Source organism: Barbus barbus, assembly GCF_936440315.1.
Source record: "Barbus barbus genome assembly, chromosome: 10".
Lineage (NCBI taxonomy): Eukaryota > Metazoa > Chordata > Actinopteri > Cypriniformes > Cyprinidae > Barbus > Barbus barbus.
The window spans coordinates 12162594-12186647 of record NC_136738.1 but is presented as its reverse complement, the minus strand read 5'-3'; the positions used below and the strand labels follow the sequence as shown (position 1 = coordinate 12186647).

Genomic DNA, 24054 nt, shown 5'->3' with positions numbered 1-24054 from the left:
ATCATAGCATTAACTAAAATTAATGACTAATGCTATTGTTTGCTTTCTCTGTTTTAGTAATAAGTACAAGCAACTGCGCCAGATGTTACTCTACAAAGAGAACGTATCACATCACTGAATATTATCATTTAACTCTGTTAAACACAGGACCTGAATTTCGCTTTGGAAACTTTTCTCTTTCGCAACTGTTAAAGAGTTAAAACACGACAGTGCTTACTCGCCAGAATGGCCATTTTAACATCATTTTGTGTGTATTTTTGCCGCTTAAACGCAACAAGCTGTGCTTTAGAGCCTTGCATTTCAGCCCGAGCCCGACAGGCCCCGACTTATTTACGGCTTCAGGACAATTTTCATGTCATAGCTCAGACACGGCTGGGCATTGCGCTTGTTTTAGGCTTCCTCCTTATTTTTATATTTTAGATATCCATCAAATATTACGGTGATGAAAAGGATTTGCCGCGCTGGTGGAAACAACACGAGACCGTGCTACCGCGACTGTCAAGAGCGGCTCGACTGTATGTAGTGTCCTGCCAGCAGCAGCAGCAGCAAGTGCTGGAAGAGTTCTGTGTGAAAGTGCACGCAATAAAGCTTGCCACAAAACCCCAGCAAGTAATTACCATGATGAATGTTTCAGGGCCAGGGGGAATAGAATATTCGCTGAGTTTCGGTTCATTTTTGTAAAGCGCTTCTGCTAAAGACCGAGATGGCAGAAAGCCCATCTTGTTTGTTTTTAAAAAACGTATGTTGATATTGTGAGTGCACACAAATAAGTGTCCTGCAAAGCTTCCACTCTCCGCACAAACAATACGCGCCTAATAGTACACATTTGTCTAGGTGAAACGTTTAAACTAACATTGTGATATGCTTTTTTAAGTATTCTATATATAGATTTTATTTTAGTCAAGTGGTTTGAGAAGGCTAAATTGATCAAACATTGGAATTTAAACTTGAATTTAACAAATAAAAAATTGTTCCAAACATTTTTTTTTAATTAACTTTTAAAAAACAAAAATAAACATAACTAATTTGCCATTAAACTGAAACGTAACTATTTTAATGGCTACAACAGCAGCTGTTTAATGGGGAAGAGAGAAAGAGAAAAAAGACACTGGTTCCAGTCGGACTCGGGTAATCATGCCGCACAAGGGCATATGTTTGAGGCCCGTGCAGGGTTCTACTGAGCTTGTTTGGTACCAAACTCGGTTTGGTTCTCGCAAGTCGGCTTTATACCATAGACTGTAAGAAAACCGCTTTATACGCGTGTCCTTTGGACGGGACTGAGCGCACGGGAAACCGCCTCTGGAGCGTGCGAGTACCGAATGGCTTAAAAAGACGTGCAAATAAATAATAGGCTGAATTTTTGTGTCGATGGAACAATGACCCGATTAGGCAAGTGACAATTCTGTCAACTGTACCGAAACGCGAGCGAAAGTCTTGTATCGCAGCGTGCAGCAGCCCTTTAGTGACGAGATGCGCAGATGAGAAGCCGCTATAAGAGACAGTCAAAGAGAGAAGACGCGGTACAGCTGAATCACTCACGCTGTTTTCAAATTACTGATTTCATCTGATACTCTGTGTGGATTCACTTACTCATCAAACCTATATGCAACAGGCTATTGAATAAATGTGTGAATATCCATCATTTTAAAGTCGAATGCTGCGGGAATGAGTAAAATAATGCGATATAGCCTATGCGCAATCCCGCACCGAACCTGATTAAACATAATTCTATTGTACAGATTATACAGATCTGTATAATAGAATTATACAGAGATTTGTGAAATAGATTTCCATGACTTTTCCAAAACTTTTCCAGGCCTGGAAATTGCTGCTTTAAAATTCCATGACTTTTCCAGGTTTTTCATGACAAACCCTGGAATATGTAACAATTTAGGATTATGTTCTCTAGCAGTTCAAATGAAACGGATGCAAAATATTTGAATGAAAATAAATGTGCAATTCTGAATTTACAAGAAACACTCGTGCAAGATTATAACACTATCTCTCTGGTTTTTATTTTATTAAACGTGCATACTTTAAAGATTCTCTAACAAGACATCAAATATTCTTTACATGAAATTCAATATTTTATATTACGCTACAAAATCATCTAAATCGCTGGGTGCTTTTCGTTTTCTAAGATTAAGTCTGCCCTTCAAGGATGATCTTAGTGCATATTTTTTTTTGCCTCTAGCTGGTGGTTTGGATGGGCCATCTTTGTCTCCTCCTGTTTCTTCCTAATGACAAAAATAGACAACAGAAAAGTTTAAGCAATTCCTTGCTTAAATGGTGAACTATAAAACTGATTTTGAAAACTGATTGTTTGCTTTGTTATGTTCGATAAAGTCAAGTGACAAATTCAAAACCACTTTGTATGTGTCCACATCATGTCAGGATAATGTGTGCATTTTTTAATTTCTGTAATATTAACACTGAAGATTGAACTAAACTTTTCTTAATGCAGTTATAACTGGTCTTCAAACATTTGCATTTTCAAACCCACAAATTGCCATAATTTCATAAATTAATAGCCAAAATACAAAACATTTCCAGTTTTAGTTGAAAACATTGTTGTGTAAACACCCTATACGAGTTTATGCACATCCACTAGGTTTCTGTTTTACTTTGCAGCAGCATTTTATTCTTCTTGCCTTGTAATTGTGTTGTAATTATTTGATCTCTTAATCTTCAGCAGAGAAGTCAACTATGTTGACTCCAGGAATAAATTAATAATATAGGTAATTGGCCATGTGCCCAGGGGCACTACAGAAATTATGCAATTTTTAATTTTCTTTAAGACAAGTGACACATCCACAATGTGTTGATTATAACATTATATTTCTCATTCATTACATCTACACCCATCAAAAGTTGGCCACAGTCATGTTGAGTGAATGAAAGTTTAGGGTTGAAAATTATCAAAAGACTTTCCTGTCCATAACCTAAAAGGGTCATTTGGCAATCCTGAAGAAACAGATGTACTGATAGTGATCAAGGCCTGTAGGTCAAAATATGTATATATCAAGGGTCTACTAATTGTCACACCTTTAGTAAAGTGGGTGAAGCTGTAATCTGCTGATTGGTCAGTTTGAATGTCTCACATTTGGGTTTTAGTCACATGGTCAAGGAAGGGATAAAAGAAGATTGTAACTGTTGCTCTGTCTGTTTTCTTTGCCGGCGTGATGCCACAGGGGTGGCGGTTGCACTGACGGCTTGGGCCCGTCATCGCTGCTTGCAGCTATATTTGTTATTATCTTGCTATTCCCATTAATAATATAATAAATATCGGTCAGTGGTTTTAAGATTATTCATATAAATCAGTTTAATCATACTATCCATCTTGTGAAAAATTCTGAAAGCCGTCCAAATGTAGAATTAAATAATTATAAGGTCAAAATATAACTATCCTGCAATACAGCAGGCTGTTAAAACAGCCCAATAACCACTCTAGAATTGTATTATGATAGTGACAGATCTAGATCTAACAGAATGTTATAAAAATATTGCTTTTTAACTAAAATAACATGCATACACTGGCTTGATGAGGGGGCAACTGTGTGCTGTAACTGTTGCGGTAAAAATCTTAAACCACCAGATGTAACAATTATAGTAAATCCAGTGTTATGACCCTGTGTGGACAAATATGTCTCATTTAGTTACTCTAAACAGCACCTGTGTTCCATAGGATCCATAATTCTTGGGCTTGGTTGGTGTGGTCCTGCTTGGAGGTGTTTGGGCAGGAGGTGCAGCAGGAGATGTGGCTTCAGAGGGAGGTGGAGGCTTCATTACCCAAAACAAAGAGCAAAACAATTCATAAAATGAATAACATAATATTACCAAACACACAATGTGACAAAATGTTCTGATACGACTCAGAGATAACTGAAGTTAACATGAAAGAGTTTATAATTCATTGTACTCCCATCATGTGATTAATAATTCAAGGCTACTCAAGACTGACAATTGTCAGAAAGGACATATTTACCACTGTTGTGTTGTTGTCAAATGGGTTGTCGAGGTCCAGCGTGGCATAGCCAGTGTTGCTGCTGTGCTGAGTCCCTGATGAATCCTGAAAACACAGGAAAAACAAACCTTTCAGTCCATTTATAGCAGATGATAGATAATAAATTAAATATCTGGGCTGATGCCACAAAAACTGTAAAATGTTTAAACCAAACTCAAGGTTGCCTAAAAACTGGCACGTTAAACTTACAATCTTTCACTAATATCATTGTTTCTGAGGCAGAAACTTAATTTGCTATAGGGGGACTAACCTTGACAACACAATAAGATAATTAATGTGATAAACTGCGAGTAACTAAGCACAAATCACATACAATAATAGAGTACCATTCAAAAGTTATAACACACAGGAGTGAATTTGTGTTTCTCATGATCTTAACCTTTTGACCTAAATGCTGCAATTTAGATTTAAAGACAAATATAAACTGCACCTATGTACAGACTTCACTTCAATATAATATCAATAATAACTTCAATATAATACTTCAATATAAATGCTATAAAAATGAAAAGAAATTAGCAATATTGTTTTTGCCTTAGTTGGCCATTATATAATTCCTACATGTTTGTGACATTTTGTACAAATTTCAAAATAGAAATGTAATAGGATTAGTGCAATATACACCTACTACATAATAACAAACTTTCAACATTTTTATGACCTAATTAATATTTTAAAATGTTGGAAAATAATAACGATAAACAATAAATAGCTGTGTCCAAACCAGTGTTGGGGGTAGCGCATTACAAGTAACGTGAGTTACGTAATATTACTTTTTTCAAGTAACTAGTAAAGTAACGCATTACTTTTTCATTTACAAGAAAATATCTGAGTTACTTTTTAAAAAAAGTAACGCCAGTTACTTTTTCCCCCATGTATTGACTGACAGTGCGCTGTGTGAACATGCTGTTACTGTAGTTCTAGACTAAATGTGAATGTGCATGAATTCATCCCACTCGCAAAAAAAACAGATATAGTATTCATCGAAATGAATTAAAACAGTGAAATGCAAACTCAGAATATGACGCAAACTGCAATAATTAAATGTTAACACAAATGTATCTAATCCCATTTTATTAACCAATGCGTTTGCTGCTGACCTTTTGATGATCCAGTTCAACCATACTAATACGCAAAAATGACTTTAGATAAACTAACAATTGTGCTTCATTGTTTTTTTTATTGCCAAAGAGTGTTAAACCTTCTTATCCTGAGTTTTACTTTACAGACGTGAATTTACTTTTCCTTCACAAGATACAGGGCTTTTACATTTGTATTAATGTAATTTCTTGTATTAAAAACAATCAAGCCCTGCTCATATTTAAACAGTAACGCAAAAGTAATGCAAAAGTAATGCAAAAGTAACGTAAAGGCATTACTTTCCATAAAAAGTAACTAAGTAACGTAATTAGTTACTTTTTTTGGGAGTAACGCAATATTGTAATGTATTACTTTTAAAAGTAACTTTCCCCAACACTGGTCCAAACTGATAGTCTGTTTATACATGCATTCTCATATAATCATTTTTCTAATTTCGTTAGTTGATTCCTTTAATTTAGCTATACTTAAAGCATCAAGTGATCAACAACTAACTAGCAGGTCAAATACAAACCAGAATGTCAAGGACACAGATTGGATCATTCATACAAGACCACAGTCATGTAACTTAATATGATTGGCCTTATGACGGCATCACAAGAGGTACAGCACTTCACAAATTAGGCCACAAATGAAACAAACTCGAACAGATTTGATGTAATTACAAAAACTAGAACAGTATATTACCTGAAATGGATTATGATCATCAGCTGCATCAGCAAAAGTGGTGTATTTTGACATTTTGGTACTGGTTTGGCAGATTAGATCTCGCCAACATGTAAAAAGAGGTTCAACTCAACCGCGATGAACTCTTGTTCTTCTAAGGATTATTAGGGCCCAAGCCAGTAAAGCGCAGGGCCCTATTGTTCCCCTAAGGATTATTATTAGGGCCCAAGCCAGTAAGGCGCAGGGCCCTATTGTTCCCCTAAGGATTATTATTATTTTTTTATTTTTTTTTTATTATTTTTTATTTCGACTATCCGGGTACTTTTGGGGGCCTTAACGTGCCCGAAAACTCTCGAAAATTGGCACGCACATTGGAACCTGCGGCCATTAGGACGCCGCTGAGGCTGGGACCCGGGCGTGGCACAGGGGCTCTACGGCGCCCCCTGGAAAATTGTCAGAAAACTTGATGTATAGCTCACACATACTTGCACGTATTCATATGAAACTCGGTACACATATAGAACTCATTGAGCTGAACAACTTTCACGCTGCATGTCTTAGGCTCCGCCCAACAGGAAGTCGGCTATTCAGGGCTGTTTAAAAAGCGCATGCTCTGGAATTTGATATACTCCTCTGAGGATTTCCATACGATTGCCACCAAACTCGGTGAACATGATCTCAAGACATTGGGGACGCTAAATTGCGAAGATATTTTTGATATGTCGAACGGTTTGCCCGTGGCGAGGCGATGAAGTTATGGCGAAAAATGAGACCCAGGAAATGCGTAATAACGTCCACATACATTGTATGATGTAGATCAAACTTCAGTGATTTGTTCGTTGTATGATGCCGATCGGATAGATGTGACTATTATGACTGAAAGTTATAGCGCCACCAACTGGCTGCAGGAAGTGTGTCGTTTTCAAAATGCTTTGAATTCAGCATCTTCTTTTTACTCGATTTGCTTCAAACTTCACCAGAATAATGTCAAAACACGGCCGATGTAAAACTGTGAAGGGAATATTGATATCTAAAATTATGTTGCCATGGCAACGTGTCAAAGTTGAAAATTCGTTTCTGGTGATTTTGAGGCAGATAACATGTTTAGAATGTCATGAAACTCAACACACATATGAGTATTAATGATAGTTAGACACTGGAAAAAGCTCATAAACGGGCGTGGAAGAGGCACTCTATAGCGCCACCTTTTGTCAAAAATGGGGGGGGTTCGTTTTAGCTACAGACACCAAACTCTGTACATAAATTGTTCTTATTAATCCGGACAACTTTCTAATTTACAGTCATTAGCTACGACCAACAGGACGTCGGCTATATTTATTTTAATGTGGGTTTTTTTTTAAAACGGGCTGTAAACAAATTCATACTCCTCAAAGCAGAAACACGTAAATCACACCAAACATTTTTTCTCATGATGCCAAAATACTGAAGATGCTAAAATTGCGGACGGATTTAGGATATCTTGAACGATGATTTAATGGCAATTTATTAAAGTTACAGTAAAAAAGAGATTTTTTTTTTTTTTTTATCTTTTAAGAGCAGCTTCCAAACACTTCATAAAAAATTACATACACAGAACAATACAATCTGAGGATATGTGATTAATTTCATGAATTTACAATACACTATGCAGAGGAGAAAATTTAATGTTTTGTTACAATGCTTCTATGAGTGAGAGTTCCCTGTCAGCCTGCAGCTGAGTGAGGGGGTGGGGGTGGGGTGGGGTGTGAGTGACTGTGTGAGTGACTGTGTGGATTGAGGAGCTGGGTGAGAGAGAGAAAGAGAGAGAGGGTCTGTTTTTTTTAAATCTTTAAAAAATGCTTATAAAGCATTAAAGGTTTTCATTACACTTTATAATTAAGTCTCATTTGTTAACAGTAGGGAATGCATTAATTAACATGAACTAACAATGAAAAATATAATTTTTTACAGCATGTTAATTCTTCATTGATAGTATGAACTTACAATGAACTAACAATGAACAAAATATTTTTAATATTAGAAAAATAGTCATGTTCAAAAGAGAAACTTTAAAATTTAATAATATATTAACACATTTTGGAATTAATATTGATCAACATTAAATGGAATATAATTATGAATGATTATATATATATAATGTTAGCTACAGACACCAAACTTGGTACATAAATTGTTCACATTAAGCCGGACAACTTTCTAATTTACAGACATTAGCTACGACCAACAGGAAGTCTGCTTTTTTTTTTTATGTGTTTTTTTTTTTCAAAACGGGCTGTAAACAAATTCATACACCTCCAAGCAGAAACCACAAATTCACACCAAACACAGAACAAGACAGTCTGAGGATATGTGATTAATTCCATGAATTTACAGTACACTATGGCGAGAAGAGAATTTTTAAACTTATCAGAGATATCCTGTCACTGTGCTTCTAATGTGTGCGGTAGGTGACTGGGTGAGTGACTGACTGTGTGAGTTCAGTGAGTGTGGAGGGGGAGAGAGAGAGAGAGAGAGAGGGTCTGTTTAAACTTCTCAATAAAATCCTTAAAAAATGCTTAAAGCATTAAAGGTTTTGATAACACTTTATAATTCAGTCTCATTTGTTAACAGTAGGGAATGCATTAATTAACATGAACTAACAATGAAAGATATATTTTTACAGCATGTTAATTCTTCATTGATAGTATGAACTTACAACGAACTAACAATGAACAAAATATTTTTAATATTAGAAAAATAGTCATGTTCAAAAGATAAAACATTAAAATGTAATAATATATTAACACATTTTGGAATTGATTTTGATAAACATTAAATGGTATATATTTATTAATGATGTAAATTAACAACAGTTAAATAATGTTGTTTTTAACATTGGTTAATTCACAAATAACATTAAATATTAACAATATATTTTTTACTTTATTCATTTGTGTTAGTAAAAATTATTCATGTTAGTTAATGGAAAAATAGATCATTAAAAAATGCTTATAAATCATTAAAAGCTTTGGTAACTAATAATTTCTCATTTGTTAGAATTTGTAAATGCATTAACTAACATCAACTACCAATGAAAAATATATTTTCACAGAATTTAAAGTTTTATATGTTGTTCTGTGTGTGTGTGTGTTTCACAGAGTTGATGGTTTGGATTAACCCTTTAATTGCCGTATCCCTTAAAACCAAACTGCCAGAGGGTTACTGTGATGCTTGTGCTCGCTGGGCACCGTTTTATCGATGCCACCGGGGTGGCGTATGCTGACGGCTTGGGCCCGTCATCGCTGCTTGCAGCTATATTTTATTTATTTTTCTTTGTTAGATCATACGAGTGACACGATTTTGTTTCAATTTTACTCTGACAGCGCTAGTGTACGGGAAATGTGTTCATATCACATGACAAGGGTGTTGCCAGGTTGCGCAAGAAAAACAAGTAATTTAATTAGGGCCGGGACTCGATTAAAAAAAAATTAATCTAATTAATTAGAGGCTTTGTAATTAATTAATCGAAATTAATCGCATTTTAATCGCATATAAATATTTGACCTGAGAACAGTGAGAAGTAAGTTTTTTTTTTATATGGATTTTTAAATTTCCCATCCACAGGGCCAACCAAAGCGGTCTCATCAGCTTCTTTCTCCATGTTCACTGTGGTTTGTTTTTGGCTGTTTCTCAATATGCGTTCTTCAGCGATCTTGCGTCCTTGTGTTCTCGTTAACCGTCGAAGTTCAGTTCCAATTCTCAAGAACGCAAGTACAGAGGATGCATGAAAGTGCCCGGATATGTTCTTGAAACTGAGGATGCATCGAGTGCAGACTTGAGAGAATCGAGCCGTTAGAAATCCCAGAAAACGCTGTGGGTGGCCGGTGTACGGAAGCCTGTAAGCTTTAAAGTCGCTCTCACAAATACTTAACGGCTCTTCAAGTTTAAAGTAAACTTTTATCGTTTTGTTTTGGTTAATTTTAATAAAGTTATAAGACCCGGAGAAAGTCTGCATTTTTATTGGCATATTAAAATGAATCTTAACAGTAAAACATATAACGCTGTAAAATAAAACAATACAATTATATGAAAGTAATATCTATAATAGTATGAAATGTTTTAATAAGTTATGACATTTTGTAATATTTATTGTTCATTGGCCGTTTCTTATGCTGAGACTATGCGGTCAGTTAAGCAGGAATGCAGTACATCTCAGTTCTCATAAGTGTGCGTTCTGTGTTCTCGTGTCCTTCCGAGTTCGTTCTTCCAAGGAAGCGTGGCAATACCGGTCTCCACGAGAACGCAAGTCCGTTCTTTGCGTTCTTGGAATTGAGAAACAGCCGTCTGAACGCTAGTTGGTGCTCCAGTATAATCGGTCCGCCGAAACTCATCCAGTGAGAAACGTTCCGCGGTGCAAAAATAAGTGCGATTTAAAATGCGGTAAAAAAAATTTACGCGTTATTTTTGTTTAATTAATTAATCTAAATTAACGCGTTAAAGTCCCAGCCCTAAATTTAATTCAAAACTAATTTTAGCAAGTCATTCTGTTTTTCTTTCCGGATGAGTAAACAGCAAAATAAGGTTGTTGTTTTTTTGTAAACCATTCCCATTTACAAAAATATAATTACAGAATTATAGTTCACATTACAACTAGAAATAAACTAGTCGTTAACTTGTAAGCGAATAACAGAGACCTATAATAACTTATATTTAGTGGACATGGCAACACAGTACAACTGAAGCTTTGAGGAAAAAGATGCATAGAATTTTTGTGAAAAAGCGCATGTCTGAGGAGAAAAGCAAGGGGGCGTGTTTCTCCTAAAAACAAAAATAGTTGTTTTAGAGTTTTTTTATTATTATTTCAACAACAGAATAGCCTATCATTTCTAAAATCTATCTATCTATCTATCTTTACATCCATCTCGGTTAAGTGGTACATTTTAAAATTTAATTTAAAATCTCATGCTGTTCCTGTTCCTCATTCAACCACTAGGTGTCACTGTTGTATTGAAAAGCGAGGCAGCAACGTAATTTCCCTCTGTAAAATATAGCTATGACCACCGGGGCAAGTTGTCACATGAGGAAGATGGCTGAAGGTTTGCAATTTTCTAGTTATTAGGGCCCAAGCCAGTGAGGCGCAGGACCCTATTGTTCCCCTAAGGATTATTATTAGGGCCCAAGCCAGTAAGGCGCAGGGCCCTATTGTTCCCCTAAGGATTATTATTACGCTAAATTGCGTAAAAATGTTTTTGATATCTCGAACGGTTTGCCCGTGGCGAGGCGATGAAATTATGGCGAAAAATGAGAAACAGGAAATGCCTAATAATGATCAAACTTCACTGGTTCGTTCGTTGTATGATGCCGATCACATAGATGTGACTATTAGGAGTCAAAGTTATAGCGCCACCAACTGGCTGCAGGAAGTGTGTCGTTTTCAAAATGCTTTGAATTCAGCATCTTATTTTTACTCGATTCGCTTCAAACTTCATCAGAATAATGTCAAAACACATCCGATGTAAAACTGTGAAGGGAATATTGATATCTAAAATTATGTTGCCATGGCAACATGTCAAAGTTGAAAATTCGTTTCTGGTGATTTTGAGGCAGATAACATGTTTAGAATGTCATGAAACTAAACACACATATCAGTATTAATGATAGTTAGACACTGGAAAAAGCTCATAAACGGGCGTGGAAGAGGCACTCTATAGCGCCACCTTTTGTCAAAAATGGGGGGGTTAGTTTTAGCTACAGACACCAAACTCGGAACATAAATTGTTCTTATTAATCCGGACAACTTTCTAGTTTACAGTCATTAGCTCCGACCAACAGGAAGTCGGCTATATTTATTTTAATGTGGATATTTGGAGAAATATGGCTGTGAATTAATGCATACTGCTCAGAGCAGAATTATACTATACACACCAAACTTTGTCTACATGATGCCAAAACATCGAGAAACTTAAATTGCGAACGGCTTTTGGATATCTTGAATGGTGTTGCAATGATGATTTATTAAAGTGAGTAAAAATATATCTTTAAAATGCAGCTTCCAAACACTTCAAATAATTTTACATACATAGAACAAGTCATTCTGAAGAAGTATGGTTAATTTCATGACTTTACAAAAGGTCTATGAATAACAGAATATTAAAAAACTATCAGACATCTGATGTGTGTGCACTATGTGTGGGGGGTGGATGGGTGTGTGTGTGTGTGTTGAGTGTGGGGGTGGGTGAGGGAGAGAGAGACTTTTAAACATCTCTTTAATCACTAGAAAAAAATAGTATTTATTATTTAATTTATTTATTGCATTTCACCTTAAGAAGTCTCTTAGGCCTTATCCTATTCTCTCCGTTTTAGGGACAAAACAATGCTGGAACCAGCCCATTTGTAGGGCACTGACAACATAATTTTATATAATTAGGTTAATAATTATATTAATTACAACATAAAAATATTAGTGCTGTCAATCGATTAATTTTTTTTTACTAATTAATCGCACATTTTTTTCTAAAATTAATCGTGATTAATCACGCTTAACCCCACCTAACATTCAAGTTTTTAAATAAACAATCTTCAAATGTACACAGTACAAACAACATAAAGACAGTATATTTCTTATATTTCTTTAATGGTATCTTTTTCATGATTGAAGGCCAGCATCACTGATATCAATACTACTGATGTCTCTATAAAAAAAAATTATTTGCCCCCTGAATATTTAACCATTGACTGTAGCCATTCAGCATTACAGTATAATTGAGAGCTATCAATTTTAACATTTATTAGACTTAACGTCTAATTTAAGTGAACTTAAAACAATCTTCACATGAACCCATTATAATAAATGACATATACAGGTGCTGGTCATAAAATTAGAATATCATGAAAAAGTTTATTTATTTCAGTAATACCATTCAAAAAGTGAAACTTGTATATTAGATTCATTCATTACACACAGACTGATATATTTCAAATGTTTATTTACTTTAATTTTGATGATTATCACTGACAACTAATGAAAGTCCCAAATTCAGTATCTCAGAAAATTAGAATATTGTAAAAATGTTCAATATTGAAGACACCTGGTGCCACACTCTAATCAGCTAATTACCTCAAAACACCTGCAAAAGCCTTTAAATGGTCTCTCAGTCTAGTTCTGTAGGCTACACAATCATGGGGAAGACTGCTGACTTGACAGTTGTCCAAAAGACGACCATTGACACCTTGCACAAGGAGGGCAAGACACAAAAGGTCATTGCTAAAGAGACTGGCTGTTCACAGAGCTCTGTGTCCAAGCATATTAATAGAGGGACGAAGGGAAGGACAAGATGTGGTAGAAAAAAGTGTACAAGCAATAAGGATAACCGCACCCTGGAGAGGATTGTGAAACAAAACCCATTCAAAAATGTGGGGGAGATTCACAAAGAGTGGACTGCAGCTGGAGTCAGTGCTTCAAGAACCACCACGCACAGACGTATGCAAGACATGGGTTTCAGCTGTCGCATTCCTTGTGTCAAGCCACTCTTGAACGAGAGACAGCGTCAGAAGCGTCTTGACTGGACTGCTGCTGAGTGGTCCAAAGTTATGTTCTTTGATGAAAGTAAATTTTGCATTTCCTTTGGAAATCAAGGTCCCAGAGTCTGGCGGAAGAGAGGAGAGGCACATAATCCACGTTGCTTGAGGTCCAGTGTAAAGTTTCCACAGTCATTGATGGTTTGGGGTGCCATGTCATCTGCTGGTGTTGGTCCGTTGTGTTTTCTGAGGTCCAAGGTCAACGCAGCCGTCTACCAGAAAGTTTTAGAGCACTTCATGCTTCCTGCTGCTGACCAACTTTATGGAGATGCAGATTTCATTTTCCAACAGGACTTGGCACCTGCACACACTGCCAAAGCTACCAGTACCTGGTTTAAGGACCATGGTATCCCTGTTCTTGATTGGCCAGCAAACTCACCTGACCTTAACCCCATAGAAAACCTATGGGGTATTGTGAAGAGGAAGACGTAATACGCCAGACCCAACAATTCAGAAGAGCTGAAGGCCACTATCAGAGCAACATGGGCTCTCATAACACCTGAGCAGTGCCACAGACTGATCGACTCCATGCCACGCCGCATTGCTGCAGTAATCCAGGCCAAAGGAGCCCCAACTAAATATTGAGTGCTGTACATGCTCATACTTTTCATGTTCATACTTTTCAGTTGGCCAACATTTATAAAAATCTTTTTTTTGCATTGGTCTTAATTGATATTCTAATTTTCTGAGATACTGAATTTGGGACTTTCATTAGTTGTCAGTTATAATCATCAAAATTAAAGTAAATAAACATTTGAAATATATCAGTCTGTGTGTAATGAATGAATCTAATATACAAGTTTCACTTTTTGAATGGTATTACTGAAATAAATCAACTTTTTCATGATATTCTAATTTTATGATCAGCACCTGTATAGCTAGCTGTGCCCTTCAGCAGAAATATACAGAAAATTAATACTTACCAAACACTAAATTCTAAATTAAATATAGAGGAACCCGTTAAAACTATAAAAGTTATTGATTTCCTCTTTTTTTTCTTTTGTTCTTGGATTAATAGACATCATAGCAGCTGGTTATTAACTTATTTGCCTGCTATTGCTTTAAAAGCTGCTGCTGCTGAAGGTGATTGGGATCTGACATGCATCTTATTTTCTCACAAATCTCTTTACATTTTCTGACTCACTTCAGGTCTGAAAGTCTCAACTAATGAGCAGATGAGTTGAATTGGGTATTTTAGATGAGGGAGGCAGTGCTAGGGTGCCTCAGGACAGTTTTTAAAACCATTTCAGAGACATGTACTTAAATGTGACGCATATATAACATAGGCTATTGCATGCATGCACACAGTTTAAGGCAGCTTTAATTGCCTTTTTGGTAACTTCATGCCTTAACTGACGGCATAACTACAACATTGCATGCACGTAGTTTCTTTCGCTGTATGATATGAAATGATATAGGCTACAGCGCGCACCGGCACCTTTGTGTGTGTATTTGAAGAGTGCGCGCTACGAGCACAGTATCTTTTACGCGCTTGTTTGACTCGCGTCTGGCGTGGAGGCGGGGTATAGAGCACGTGTCTGAAACTTCTCCTGTTTGATGTGGTCATAAAGACATTCTGCATCTAAATAAACACAATCCTTTGCAAGAAAAAAAGAGACCGAGGCAGCAGTTGCGAATGGGGTGGCCAACCCTAGCCCCGCCCCTGCGTTAATTGCATTAAATATTTTTTACGCGTTAATCTGAAAATAATTAATAGCATGCGTTAACGGGCTAATTTTGACACCACTAAAAAATATCAAAAGATACATACACATGGACTTATAATTTTTTGTGCTGCATATAATAATTTGAAACTCATTTCATACTGACCTATGACATCCTGTGAAATGACATCTGAATTTACATAATCTCATGGATGTAACAGTAAAACAGTTCAGCTCACAGATGAAGACTAAACTGAAATGCAGGCAAAACTATAAGCAGTTGCCAGCCATCTATTTGTGTGAGCTAATCTAAAGTGAGGACTGTTTATACCTTATAAAGCATTTACAAAGGAGATTTAAAAGTCATGAAACTAACCATATTTCCTCAAAGACTTTTTCAGTGTATGTAAAAGGTTTTGAAGTGTTTGGAAGCTGAACTTTAAAGATATAGCAGTAATTTTCTCATCTTTTTTACTGTAACTGTAATAAATCGCCATTACAAAACCGTTCAAAATATCCAAAATCCATTCGCAATTTAGCATCTTCAGTATCTTGGCATCATGTTGACAATGTTTGGTGTGAACTACTTGTTTCTACTTGGAGGAGTATGAATTTATTTACAGCCTGATTTCCCAAAAAAATTACATAAAAATAAAAATGGCAGACTTCCTATTGGTCATAGCTAATGACTGTAAATTAGAAAGTTGTCCGGCTTGATCAGAACAATATATGTACCGAGTTCGGTGTCTGTAGCTAAAACTAACCCCCCACACTTTTGACAAAAGTTGGTGCTATAGAGTGCCTGCTCCACACCCATTTATGAGCTTTTACAAGAGAGAAAACAGGTGGAGAAAAAGTTACAAGCCCCCCTAAGGATGAAATTGCTGCGGTCACCTCTGTCTTGCTCAGTTGGCGACACTTAATTTCTAGCAATTATCATCAATTTGATTTCACAGATACTATTTAAACTATACTGAGCTAGACAATGACATATCTGAATTCAATAATGAAATGCCCTTAACTAAAAATTGAGTGATAAATCTTATTATTATACATTACTGATTTGATACTGTTAAGTGCTTTGACACAATCTGTACTGTTAAAAGCGCTATATAATTTAAGGTGACTTGACTTGATTTGACACCAGAGGTGTTAAACTGGGATTAGGACTTGGTTTTATGCAGACCAGTCAAGTTCTTCCACACTGACTGAATCAATGATTTTCTTTTTGAATCTTACTTTATACATAGAGGCATTGTCATGTTAGAATAGAAAAGGGTCCTGTCCAAACTGTTGCTATAATATTTGCAGCACACAATTTCCTAGAATATCATTATATGCTTTAACATTAAGATTTGTACTCATAGAAATTACTAAAGTAGTCAAACCTATTCATTAGATGGGGGTGACCCAATACTTTTGGCAATATAATGTATTTTAACAGTAGATCTTGTGAATGGATTAAAGCTGGCCCTCTGACCACGGAGTGGGTAAGCTTGTTTACATTCTCCATTTGCATGAAACAGAAATTAGAAGGTTGTAAATATTGTCCATAGTCCTGTACAATACGACAACATTCAGATTATGAATGAAGAAATGGTGTGATCCAAGGAATATCTGCATTCTGTTGCGTTCCTGCTCGCCTCATCTGGAACATCTTTCCATTATGTGTCGCCCATTTTTTCTGCCCCGGGAGTTTTCATCGATCATTGTTACTGCTGTGTACATTCCACCACAGGCAGACACCGGCTTGGCTTTATCTAAACTTCACGATGTGCTCAGCGGTTACATTAACAAACATCCTGACGCTGCCTTTATCATCGCGGGAGACTTTAACAAAGCCAACCTCAGGCAGGTCATGCAGAACTTTTATCAACATGTATCCTGTCCAACTAGAGGACCAAACACACTGGATCATTGCTACACTCAGTTCAAGAATGCCTACAAAGCCCGTTCACTACCGGCTTTTGGCAAATCGGACCATGCCGCCATTTTCCTCACACCGGAATATAAACAAAGGCTCGTTCAGGATCCCCCGGTGCAGAGAGTAGTGACGCGCTGGTCCTCCCACTCAGAGGCTATGTTGCAGGTGGCTCTTGATGACGTCGACTGGGACATGTTCCGGGCGAGTTCAAAGATGTAGCATTAAACTTTGTAAACACGCTAACAGAGCAAGCTACAGAAACAATAACGAGAAGGACATTCTCCAATCAGAAACCGTGGGTGGACAGAACAATTCGTGCTGCGGTTAACACGCGCACTGCCGCTTACAACGAGGCTCTTCTGACCGGGAATATAAGCGAGTACAAAGCATCGTGCTATGCTCTCCGACGCGCAGTGAGCGCTGCTAAACACAGATACAGAGAGAGAATTGAGTCTCATTTCCAGCTCAATGACTCTCGACGGATGTGGCAGGGACTGAGGACCATCTGTGCCTTCGGAAACAAATCCTCCGCGGAGGTGAGAGCAGATCCATTGCTGGACGATGAGTTAAACATCTTCTAAGGCCGCTTCGATTGCAACGGCGGCGCGTCTCTGCCACCCAGCGCATCAGGAAGCAGCAAGCAGAGCAGCGATGATCCTGTAATCACCGTGTTGGAGGATGAGGTTCGGAGGGCACTAAAGAAAGTGAACGTCAGGGAAGCAGCCGGACCTGATGGGATAACCGGCCGTGTTCTGAGGTCCTTCGCCAATCAGCTCGCTGGTTTGTTCACTTCCATCTTTAATGAGTCCCTTGCTACCTCCGTGGTTCCCACCTCATTCAATGAATGAATAGCCTGAATGACTATCGCCCAGTTGCCCTCACATCTATAGTCATGAAGGTTTTTGAGAGACTTGTAAAGAGCCACATCTGCTCCTCCATCCCTGATACTTTGGACCCTCTTCAGTTTGCCTATCGCCATGTCATGTCCTCCACTCTTCCCTCACCCACTTGGACAGCAACAATGGGAATTATGTAAGGCTGCAATTCATTGACTATAGCTCAGCTTTCAACACTATAGTCCCCATCAAGCTAGCTTCTAAACTCACAGTCCTCGGCCAAAACTCCTCACTCTGTGATTGGATTCAAGACTTCCTCACCGGCAGACCTCAAGTGGTGAAAGTTGGCCAGTTCACCTCAAACTCCATCACTCTGAACATAGGAGCCCCACAGGGCTGTGTCCTGAGTCCCCTGCTCTACTCTCTCTACACGCATGACTGCGTGTCCTCTCACAGCTCCACATCTATCTCAAATTCGCTGATGATACTGTGGTTCTGGGCCTCATCTCCAACAACGATGAGACCGCATACTTGGATGAGGTAGAGAGACTCACATCATGGTGCCAGGACAACTGTCTCTCTCTGAATGTGAGCAAAACTAAAGAGCTGATCGTGGACTTTAGGAAGAGACAGCAGCAGCCCTACACTCCACTTATGATCAGTGGGACCCCTGTGGAGAGGGTGAGTAGCTTCAAGTACCTCTGTGCAAACATCTCCGAGAACCTGACTTGGACTACACACATCCAAACACAGGTTAAGAAAGCCAGGCAAAGACTGTACCATCTGCGACAGCTGAGGAAATTCAGGGTCTCACCAGCAATCCTGAAAACTTTCTATTCAGGGACCATAGAAAGTGTATTGACTCAGTGCATCTCAGTGTGGTATGGAAACAGCTCCAATCAGGACTGCAAAGCACTACAGAGAGTTTTGCGCTTAGCTGAGTGCATCTCAGGGTCTGCTCTCCCCTCTCTGCAGGACATCTACCTCAAACGCTGCAAAAATAGAGCTGTCAAAATCATCAAGGGCGGTTGCACTGACGGCTTGGGCCCGTCATCGCTGCTTGCAGCTATATTTGTTATTATCTTGCTATTCCCATTAATAAAATAATAAACATCGGTCAGTGGTCTTAAGATTATTCATATAAATCAGTTTAATCATACTATCCATCTTGTGAAAAATTCTGAAAGCCGTCCAAATGTAGAATGAAATAATTATAAGGTCAAAATATAACTATCCTGCAATACAGCAGGCTGTTAAAACAGCCCAATAACCACTCTAGAATTGTATTATGATAGTGACAGATCTAGATCTAACAGAATGTTATAAAAATATTGCTTTTTAACTAAAATAACATGCATACACTGGCTTGATGAGGGGGCAACTGTGTGCTGTAACTGTTGCGGTAAAAATCTTAAACCACCAGATGTAACAATTATAGTAAATCCAGTGTTATGCCCCTGTGTGGACAAATATGTCTCATTTAGTTACTCTAAACAGCACCTGTGTTCCATAGGATCCATAATTCTTGGGCTTGGTTGGTGTGGTCCTGCTTGGAGGTGTTTGGGCAGGAGGTGCAGCAGGAGATGTGGCTTCAGAGGGAGGTGGAGGCTTCATTACCCAAAACAAAGAGCAAAACAATTCATAAAATGAATAACATAATATTACCAAACACACAATGTGACAAAATGTTCTGATACGACTCAGAGATAACTGAAGTTAACATGAAAGAGTTTATAATTCATTGTACTCCCATCATGTGATTAATAATTCAAGGCTACTCAAGACTGACAATTGTCAGAAAGGACATATTTACCACTGTTGTGTTGTTGTCAAATGGGTTGTCGAGGTCCAGCGTGGCATAGCCAGTGTTGCTGCTGTGCTGAGTCCCTGATGAATCCTGAAAACACAGGAAAAACAAACCTTTCAGTCCATTTATAGCAGATGATAGATAATAAATTAAATATCTGGGCTGATGCCACAAAAACTGTAAAATGTTTAAACCAAACTCAAGGTTGCCTAAAAACTGGCACGTTAAACTTACAATCTTTCACTAATATCATTGTTTCTGAGGCAGAAACTTAATTTGCTATAGGGGGACTAACCTTGACAACACAATAAGATAATTAATGTGATAAACTGCGAGTAACTAAGCACAAATCACATACAATAATAGAGTACCATTCAAAAGTTATAACACACAGGAGTGAATTTGTGTTTCTCATGATCTTAACCTTTTGACCTAAATGCTGCAATTTAGATTTAAAGACAAATATAAACTGCACCTATGTACAGACTTCACTTCAATATAAAAATGCTATAAAAATGAAAAGAAATTAGCAATATTGTTTTTGCCTTAGTTGGCCATTATATAATTCCTACATGTTTGTGACATTTTGTACAAATTTCAAAATAGAAATGTAATAGAATTAGTACAATATACAGCTACTACATAATAACAAACTTTCAAAATTTTTATGACCTAATTAATATTTTAAAATGTTGGAAAATAATAACGATAAACGATAAATAGCTGTGTCCAAACTGATAGTCTGTTTATACATGCATTCTCATATAATCATTTTTCTAATTTCGTTAGTTGATTCCTTTAATTTAGCTATACTTAAAGCATCAAGTGATCAACAACTAACTAGCAGGTCAAATACAAACCAGAATGTCAAGGACACAGATTGGAGAGATCATTCATACAAGACCACAGTCATGTAACTTAATATGATTGGCCTTATGACAGCATCACAAGAGGTACAGCACTTCACAAATTAGGCCACAAATGAAACCAACTCGAACAGATTTGATGTAATTACAAAAACTAGAACAGTATATTACCTGAAATGGATTATGATCATCAGCTGCATCAGCAAAAGTGGTGTATTTTGACATTTTGGTACTGGTTTGGCAGATTAGATCTCGCCAACATGTAAAAAGAGGTTCAACTCAACCGCGATGAACAGGTAAACACCAGAACAGTGTTGTGTAGCGGACAGTTACAGGCAGAAGTCAATCCAGTTTAGTAAATGCGCGGATTGTAATAAGTCAATTTAAAACAAACAAATCACACCGCGACCGGTTAACACTAACTAGCTAACCATTCAACATTACAACGAGACGTCAGGTGTCCGTGTCAAATCAATAGCAAGTTCTGTCCTTATATTACAGTGGTTTATGGTCTTCTTTGGTTTTTAAAATTATTTATTTATTTTTCTTTGTTAGATCATACGAGTGACACGATTTTGTTTCAATTTTACTCTGACAGCGCTAGTGTACGGGAAATGTGTTCATATCACATGACAAGGGTGTTGCCAGGTTGCGCAAGAAAAACAAGTAATTTAAAAACTAATTTTAGCAAGTCATTCTGTTTTTCTTTCCGGATGAGTAAACAGCAAAATAAGGTTGTTGTTTTTTTGTAAACCATTCCCATTTACAAAAATATAATTACAGAATTATAGTTCACATTACAACTAGAAATAAACTAGTCGTTAACTTGTAAGCGAATAACAGAGACCTATAATAACTTATATTTAGTGGACATGGCAACACAGTACAACTGAAGCTTTGAGGAAAAAGATGCATATAATTTTTGTGAAAAAGCGCATGTCTGAGGAGAAAAGCAAGGGGGCGTGTTTCTCCTAAAAACAAAAATAGTTGTTTTAGTGTTTTTTTATTATTATTTCAACAACAGAATGGCCTATCATTTCTAAAATCTATCTATCTATCCATCTATCCATCTCGGTTAAGTGGTACATTTTAAAATTTAATTTAAAATCTCATGCTGTTCCTGTTCCTCATTCAACCACTAGGTGTCACTGCTGCATCGAAAAGCGAGGCAGCAACGTAATTTCCCTCTGTAAAATATAGCTATGACCACCGGGGCAAGTTGTCACATGAGGAAGATGGCTGAAGGTTTGCAATTTTCTAGTTATTAGGGCCCAAGCCAGTAAGGCGCAGGACCCTATTGTTCCCCTAAGGATTATTATTAGGGCCCAAGCCAGTAAGGCGCAGGACCCTATTGTTCCCCTAAGGATTATTATTAGGGCCCAAGCCAGTAAGGCGCAGGGCCCTATTGTTCCCCTAAGGATTATTATTAGGGCCCAAGCCAGTAAGGCGCAGGGCCCTATTGTTCCCCTAAGGATTATTATTAGGGCCCAAGCCAGTACATTGGGGACGCTAAATTGCGAAGATGTTTTTGATATCTCGAATGGTTTGCCCGTGGCGAGGCGATGAAGTTATGGCGAAAAATGAGAAACAGGAAATGCCTAATAACGTCCACATACATTGTATGATGTAGATCAAACTTCACTGGTTCGTTCGTTGTATGATGCCGATCGGATAGATGTGACTATTAGGAGTCAAAGTTATAGCGCCACCAACTAGCTGCAGGAAGTGGGTCGTTTTCACAATGCCTTGAATTCAGCATCTTATTTTTACTCGATTCGCTTCAAACTTCATCAGAATAATGTCAAAACACGGCCGATGTAAAACTGTGAAGGGAATATTGATATCTAAAATTATGTTGCCATGGCCACGTGTCAAATTTGAAAATTCTTTTCTGGTGATTTTGAGGCAGATAACATGTTTAGAATGTCATGAAACTCAACACACATATCAGTATTAATGATAGTTAGACACTGGAAAAAGCTCATAAACGGGCGTGGAAGAGGCACTCTATAGCAGGGCTCTGAACCGGTTCAAGGAACGAAAACGAAAACCGGAAACGAACGAAATTTTGACTGGAACAGAACCGGAAACAGAAACTAAATCAAATTTTATAGTTCCGAACAGAATCGAAAATTTGAAATGGCCATTAACCGGTTAATACCGTTATTTTATCGTTCCATTTAATATTTTAAATTTGCTGTCAACCAATCACAAATTCAAGTAGTACAGCCTATACAAATGTGATGCTGACGCATCCAGCGAGTGAAATGCCCGCCCGTGCTCAGCTGTGAACCCTAGTCGCAATGGCAATGAATTCTGCTACCATCTGTTTGAATGGAAAATCTGACAGGGTAGCACAAATCGTCAGGACACCGGCGTTAGCGTTTATCCGACGTCAGTGTAAGATGGATTCAACAGATCTTACACACCAGCGGTGCTTCGATGAAAGTAAAAGCCAATAAATAATATCTTAGTAGGCTATACGTCGAGAATATGGAAACATTTGGATTCGTGCCGAGTGAGAGAGGCATCAGTTTCACCTTTAATTTGTTTTTGGAATGACGTTTTATAGGCTATCCTTAAGTTTAGAGGATTTGTTGTGGAGAGAAACTAATTACTGTGTTTATTAGGGATGTGCGGGTCTAGTCGACTAAACGGTACAGCTCTAGTCGACACTGAAAACAATAGTCGATTACACGAGAGAAAAAACCCCCCCAAAAAACATTTTATCATTCAAATTACCATCATTTTAACGTTACATTTTTAATTATTTTAAATAAGTTAAAATAACAACAGGAGACCACACGACTGAGAGCAGCTCGATGGAGTTTAGTGTCCCGCAGCAGCAGGTGACTTCAGCGCAGCCGAATAGTTCTGCGTTCAAATGCACGCAATAGGCTAAAGCTTGCTGCAAAACCCCAGCAAACATAACCATGAATGTGTCTGCGGGAAATAGTAAGATGTTTAAATTATTTACTAATAAACTAATGTTTTCTGAGTCTGTGTCGCAAGGATGAAGTTGCTGATCCTGACTCGCCGTCTCCTCATTAGACGCGCCTTTAGAGAGAAATGCATCTTTATTGATTATGATTAAGATTATAATAAAAGAGTTTTTGTTTTCAATTTTTTATTTCGTTAAGTGATAATTTAAAGCTTTCTATAGATATATTTATCATGTCTGTGAGGCATGTATTCTCTCAGCTTCGGTTCATTTTTGTGAAGCACTCCTGTTCAAGACGAGACGGCAGAAAGCTCATGTTTGTTTTCTTTGTTTTATAATAGAACTACCTTTTTGTTGGTATTGTGAGTGCGCGCAAATACAAGTAGACCCTTTACAGGTCGGAATGGTGTATTATTCTTACCTTTATCAAACAAACAAACAAACAAAAAATGACGGCGTAGTCTATTTTAATTCGTTTCCACTGAAAGCAATGCAAGTGTTTGCTGGTGCCTCAATGTCCTGCAGAGCGCGCTTTAGCTTCCACTCTCCGCACAAACGTACATATAGCGCACATTATTATTATAGCAGGTTTAACGTTTAAACATTGTTATATACTTGAACTGTTTTAGAATATCTATAGATTTTATTTTAGGCAAGTCGTGATGATATGA

The 24054-nt window shown here is 37.5% G+C and overlaps 1 protein-coding gene across 1 annotated transcript in view; it reads right to left on the bottom strand.

Annotated features, from left to right (window-relative positions):
* Nucleotides 1-1994: 1994 nt before the first annotated feature.
* Nucleotides 1995-24054, bottom strand: part of LOC306875781 (uncharacterized protein) — a 43856-nt gene continuing 21796 nt past the window's right edge. The window contains exons 6-10 of the mRNA XM_079426506.1: nt 19583-19666; nt 19270-19377; nt 3986-4069; nt 3673-3780; nt 1995-2237 (exon numbers count right to left, since the gene is read on the bottom strand). Coding sequence (XP_079282632.1) covers nt 2094-2237; nt 3673-3780; nt 3986-4069; nt 19270-19377; nt 19583-19666 — 528 coding nt within the window. The 3' untranslated portion in view covers nt 1995-2093. The remainder of the gene's footprint in view (nt 2238-3672; nt 3781-3985; nt 4070-19269; nt 19378-19582; nt 19667-24054) is intronic.